The sequence below is a fragment of the Plectropomus leopardus genome, chromosome 4 (assembly GCF_008729295.1).
Source record: "Plectropomus leopardus isolate mb chromosome 4, YSFRI_Pleo_2.0, whole genome shotgun sequence".
Classification (NCBI taxonomy): domain Eukaryota; kingdom Metazoa; phylum Chordata; class Actinopteri; order Perciformes; family Serranidae; genus Plectropomus; species Plectropomus leopardus.
In genome coordinates, this window is record NC_056466.1 from 1,514,713 (window position 1) to 1,521,162 (window position 6,450).

At 36.7% G+C, this 6,450-nt stretch overlaps 1 protein-coding gene across 1 annotated transcript in view; it reads left to right on the forward strand.

Annotated features, from left to right (window-relative positions):
• The first annotated feature begins 311 nt into the window (after positions 1-311).
• The window catches only part of LOC121942424 (carcinoembryonic antigen-related cell adhesion molecule 5-like), a 13,112-nt gene continuing 6,973 nt past the window's right edge, over positions 312-6,450 (forward strand). The window contains exons 1-4 of the mRNA XM_042485626.1: positions 312-773; positions 3,090-3,413; positions 4,154-4,372; positions 5,670-6,026. Of these exons, the coding sequence (XP_042341560.1) occupies positions 704-773; positions 3,090-3,413; positions 4,154-4,372; positions 5,670-6,026 (970 nt within the window). The 5' untranslated portion in view covers positions 312-703. The remainder of the gene's footprint in view (positions 774-3,089; positions 3,414-4,153; positions 4,373-5,669; positions 6,027-6,450) is intronic.

Consider the following 6,450-nt stretch of genomic DNA (forward strand, 5'->3'; position numbering starts at 1 on the left):
AAAAGGGAAAAGTTTGAAAACTTTTAAAACGGTAAAAGTTAAAAGGAAAGTAAAAAAAGAGAAAGGAAATTACCCGCAAAGAATTCGTAAAAATCCTGTAAAATAACTTTAAATATACAATTATGGTAATTCTAAATATAGTGTTATGTAAATTTCTCCGTAGGTTCTTAAAAAAAAAAAAAACAATTTTCTAAATCTACTAATTTATTGCAATTTGTGGGACTTTTCTTGTCAAATTGCTAATTGCCTTTTCCCCCATATGTTTGTGCTCAAGTCAATATACTCAGGGTTTAAAGGTTTAAATCCTTGTGAAATGTGTCTGAATGCAGCACAAAAAAAGTGATGTGGCTCCAGGTGTGTGAGGGTTAATTAGACACATTCATGGTCCTATTTGAGATCGATGGTCAGTTGTGATTAAAAACTGCAAATTGTCCAATCAAACATAGTTAGTGTGTTAAACTTATATAAGTTGTGCAGCTGCTTACGGGCCACAAAAATACTTAGGTTTTGTTTTCTGGTAATGTGAGGCGGATGAGAGCTGTGCCAGCTCTGAACGTTTGTTTTGTCAAACTCTGCCAACCACAAGCGCCACACAAGGTCTTTTTTTTGAGGATCATTTCCTTTCTAAATTGACGTTGATGCAGATTATATGTCCGGTGCCCCATCTCGCTGCTGATGGTTTGCTTTAACACAGAGAGATGAGATGAGAGGAGCAGCTATGGGTTCAACTGCAGCAACGAGTGGATTTTTTGTCCTCTTTCTCTTCGTGTCAGGTACTGTACGTTTACTTTTGAATGCATTTATCAGTTTTAGTTGACTTGAACTGCGAAGAGAAGTTGGTTTACACGGTCAGTTTACCACTTTGGAGATATGTCTAGGACTTTCACTTTCTGTTTTACACAACATTTCTCTGCTTCCCTTTAATCAAACATTTATGGACCAATGCAAATAGGCTATATCAAACCATGCATGAATTTGTTTTTATCGAATAGAAATTGATGAGTTATTAGTAAGAAACCTGTAAAAGCAGCAACTTCTCAATTATGCCCAAATGACTGTAGTGCAACTCGACCTGCGTTTATGGTAAAAAGAAACATCCGTTGTGGAATCAGTTGTTTATTCATCTACAGGTGTCAGTTACATTAGGATTTTTAAGATATTTTTGATTTCTAAATTGCCTGGATTTCTTTCAAAAACATTGAAAGAAGGCGACATGCGACTCAAGAAGAAATGGCCCAAAAATTTGCTAGAAATAAAAAGTTACATTTTCTTTACCTGAATATAAGTAAAAAGTAAAAACAAAACTACAATGTCCTTAAGAGATTTTTTCTGTAACATAATTTTAAATATATAATTATAATAGTTATTAATGTAGTTTCCTGGCCATTTTCCATGGTTTTTGGATAATGTTTCCCCCCAGCTTATTGTTAGATCATCTCCTTGGCACCTTTCACTACTTTCTTTTCTTTTCTTTTTTTCTTTTTTTTTATTTATAGGCTACATCTTGCTTTATTGCTGCTTAGTTTTACCTCATTTTTTTCAAAAGAGTTCAAACCAATTTTTTAGAGGTTTAAATGCTTGTGAAATATTTCTGAATGCAGCACAGGAAATCTTATTTTGATCCAGGTCTCAAAGAATTAGTGTCTACGTATTTGGTGTGCGTGCACAATATGCAAAAAAAAGTAAAAATCGTAAAATCATATTTCTTTCACTGACTGACATTGCAAATGCGATCTGATCTCGTGATATCATCTTCATCAAAAAATAAAAAAATAAAATGTGATGTTATGTGATTTTTGTTGGAGTCTGTACTATTGCAGGGCAATATGGAAAAAAAAGTCTTATCGTGATAATTATTTTTCATATCAGCCCATATGGATAGATATCAGATATACATCAAATCACTATCTCTGTCAAGCTTAAAGGTTCCCTTTTACTCCTAAGTGAGATATGAAGATATCATAAGCTTAATTTTGGTTTAAATATTTATTTTCTGTTAGACATTGAACATGACAAATATACTGTAGAACAGGCATCACCAACTGGAGGACCTATTCTACCAAAATTCAAAGTTGCTAAAATTTCCTCCCAGCAAAGTTACATTTGCTGGAGCAGACTATCGGACATTTTTCGATTAATTGCCCAGCACTGCTCCTTAAAAAATATTGTCATTCTTCTATTTTATTACAACTGGCCACAGTCCCAGACAGGACGAAGTTTTGGTCGGGATCTGGACCGCAGAAAACCCCGCAGGAGCGAGGAAGTTTGTAAAACTAATCCAGTCATAGCGGAGTCATTAATCATTTTACTGGGGAATTATAAACTATTGAGCATGCCTACTTCTCCTATAGCTGCCAACAGCCTGCCAACATTCCCAGTTAGAGAAAGGATGAAAATAAGGTCATGTGCTTGTGCCCCCCAAAACATTACATCTGCCCCTGGTAATAATAATGTGAGCTCAGCACAAGTGGCTGAATCAAAAAAAGTCTGATTAAACCTGAAATGAACACAAAGTAGTCTGTAGAAGTCTAAAGAAGTCACTTTCCATCTCTGCAAAAGTGTCTGGTTAAGACAGCTTTGTTCGCTCTGTTTGTCTGTCTCACTGCGCTGCTGTTGGACAATTAGCTGTTTGATCTGCAACAATGACGGGCTGTGGCTGTCAAACACTCAGCTGTTCTACAGTCAAAGTCCTTCACTGCATTTGGTTCGTGGCGGCGTTATTCTTATTACCATTGGCTGTTCCTGTTGTCTGTCAAAACATGGCTGATATGCGTTCCGGCTACATCTCATATTTCAATCGAGGAAAAGTTATATCTTGTTTGATATTGTTATTGTTTTATTGTCTATCCCTAGTTTGTACTAAACACGCTTTTTCCCGGGGCATCTGGAATATGATTTCTGCCATTTGAAGAATGTATTTAGCAATTTTGATAATATTTTGAGAAATTGTCAATCCCTACTACATATTGTATGTTATTCCTATTATAATGGTATTTATGGGGCACAATTAATTTTGTATTTGAAATTTGTCATCTGGTGTTATGTATTGTGACTCTAATTGTTTTTAATGTGTTGGCTCTGTGTTGCAGTGGTACAAAGCAGGGATGTGTTGACGTACATTTCTGCTCAGATTTGTGCCGTGCGAGGATCAACAGTGGACATTCGCGTAAAAAGACAATCTATCAGTGTGGAGAAAATATTGTGGTTCACTGACATGCAGGATGAAGAACCTGTGGATCTGAGAACAGACTCGGAGTACGCCGGTCGTGTGAAGTATTTCTGTGACATGACGACCTGCACTCTGAGAATCACAGACCTGAAAGAGAGCGACTCAGCTGAGTACAATTTCAGACTCAAAGACAGACATATGAGGAATTTCACCCGTTTACCTGGAGTCACTTTGTCTGTCACAGGTAACATCTTTTAATCTCCAAATGTTCCCCATCTAAGACAGTGATCCTCAATGTACCGCCCGCAGGCCTAGTCTGGTGCCTGCCAGGTGGATCCCCTACCATTTTTTAATTCACAAAAAAAGTGATTCACACTGGGAACTGTTTTTGTACTCTTAGTATACATACAGTTCCAAAATGCATAAAACAGCATCAAAATAGAATTTGTTTATCAAAAAAGTGCAAGTGGAGGATTCCCTGCACCCCCAACAGAGGGCTGAGCTAAGCCCCTAATGTCCTTAAATATGTCCCAAAATCAGAGAAATGTCCTGAAATCCCGGAAATGTCATGAAATTTTAGACATGTCCTAAAACGCTAGAAACTTGAAATCTTAGTAATGTCCTAAAATCCCAGAAATGTCCCAAAATCCTATAAACATCTCAAAATCCTAGAAATGTCCCAAAATCCTAGAAACATCGTAAAATCGTAGATCTGTCCTAAAATGCTAGAAATTTGAAATCCTACAAATGTTCTAAAATTTTAGAAACATCCTAAATTACTAGAAACGTCCAAAATCCTACAAATGTTCTGAAATCCCAGAAACACGTATGTGGCTGATGTGCCTCCCCTGCTGTCGTTTTGCAGAAGTGCCCCTAAGCAAAGCAAGTGGAATGTCCATTTTCTGGGATATGATAGTAATTATTGTGTGTTTGCATGTTTTGTGAACAGTTCAGTGAGAAACTGCTTCTGTTTCTGCTTCACAGATCCAGATCTCCAGGTGAAAGTGACAAAATTGTATTCTTCCTGGGCGGAGCTGTTTTGTCACAGCGCCTGTCATCTGCCTGATCGTCCTTCCTACGTCTGGTACAAGAATGGACAGAAAATTCAGACAGAAACACCCTCATATTCGGACTACGCTGATCCTGCAGACAGCTTTTCCTGTGCTGTGAGAGGACAGGAGGATTTCCCCTCGCCTTCAGTGTGTGAGTTTACTCCGCTGTCTCTACGGCTTTTTTCATGATCAGTTTTGTATTGGATCTATTCGATAGAGGCACATTACTGACACGGAGTTAATATCTGATGGTGTAAAAGTCCCTCTAGTCCTTTTGGATTGACACACTTTTATTCTTTTATGTGTGGATGACTGAAGTCACAGAGAAATAACTCAAGTTTGGCTGGACGACCTGCACTCTGAGTATCGCAGATCTGAGAGAGCGCGACTCAGCTGAGTACAAGTTCAAATGAGGAAATTCACCCGTTTACCAGGAGTACTCCCCACATTACTTGCAGCAGGCTCAGGTCGGTTTCGGACATAAACAGAATGCCTGTTTTTATTTCTGCAGAATTGCAAAAATAGAGATGCACCATGGGATCCCTGCCTGCTTTGGTAACTTGACAGTCCAGTCAAAAGCCCCATATCCACAGACTTATACACACAGCTATGAAGATAATTGAAGTCTGTCAAATCCCAGTCTTCAAGATATCTTTCAACAAACCATAATCAGTCACGGACAAAAAATCATTGTAGATTAATTCCTTTGTCTCATTGTCCATTAAAATCACGTCAAAGTCGGTGCGCCTGGTGGCTCATATATATATATATATATATATATATATATATATATATATATATATATATATATATATATATATATATATATATTAAATAATGTCAAAGTCAATTATATTTATAAAGCCCATTATTACAAATCACAGTTTGCCTCAGAGGGCTTTACTGCATATGACATCCCTCCATTCTTTGACTCTCACATCGACTAAGGAAAAACTCCTCCTAAAAATAATAAAAATAATAATAAAACTGCAATGGGGAAAAAAAAGCCCTCAACATTTTTTTGCTGTTCTGCAAAGTTTTGTTGTAATGTGTGCATTTTGCATTAAGGGCATGTTCAATTGACTGATGAATTTATTTGTTGTTGTATTTTACAACATTTTTAATTGTTTTTTTTATACATCTGATACTGAATTCCAAGGCAAATTTCCCACTGGGACAATAAAGTCTATCTAATCTAATTTTCCCCAATGCACCTGTCCACAATTTTTTTTTTTTTGAAGGTGTACATGAGCCTCCTCAAATTTCTGCAGAAACAGAGAATATTGTAATATGGGCAGCTTCAGTGGGGCTCAAATTTCATGAATAGCACTAAGCTCCACAGCACCACAAATGCTGTCAGTAACCTAAAGTAATATTACCTGCTTTATTCTACTCCAATATAAGATGAAGAAGTCTCACTGCTGATTAAAGATCACTTTGTGTTTCAGGTGTCGATGGTCACACCTGTAACAGAGTGATGTACACAGACAGAAGCATCTGCGCCGCCGAAGGCTCATCCGTGGACGTTTCTTCCACATACAACAGTTACGAAGATGAAGTTGAATCAAAATTTTGGTTCAGTCCTGAACGCAGAAATCAGTGGAAGAATCCTTCACAACCTGAGGACCTGAGTGAAGACTGGCAGTACGCAGGTCGAGTTCAGGTCTTTGAGACGGCGAGAGGACGCTCCACTCTGAGAATCTCTGATCTGAGACAGAGCGATGCAGCCCAGTATCACTTCAAATTCAAAACACCACGCTTTGAATGGAGGAGTGATTTACCTGGAACAACTCTGACTGTCACAGGTACTGATGGTCATCCTGGAAATATTGATAATATTACAGCATTATCAATCAATCAGTGAGACTTTTCTCTTTATAGGACAGTCATACAGGCAAAACAAAGTGCTTCAATACAGTATTGAAATTAATTAAAGCACTAAAATAAGAGTACTCATTAAAACTAAACCTAATGATAGTAATAATAATAACAATAATCTGAATAGTAGATAAAACGTAAATGAAAGTAACAGCACAAAGTAATAAAAATAAAAATATATAAAAATTATTCATTAAAAAAATATTTATTTATTTAGAAAAAAATGATGATGGCCATCTAGAAAAACAGTAAAATGACTAAAGTGTATTAATAAATAGTTAATGAATAAATGTTCAATTAAAAGTCTGACTAAAAAAAAAAGGTATTGAGTTTTCTTTTAAAAAACTATCA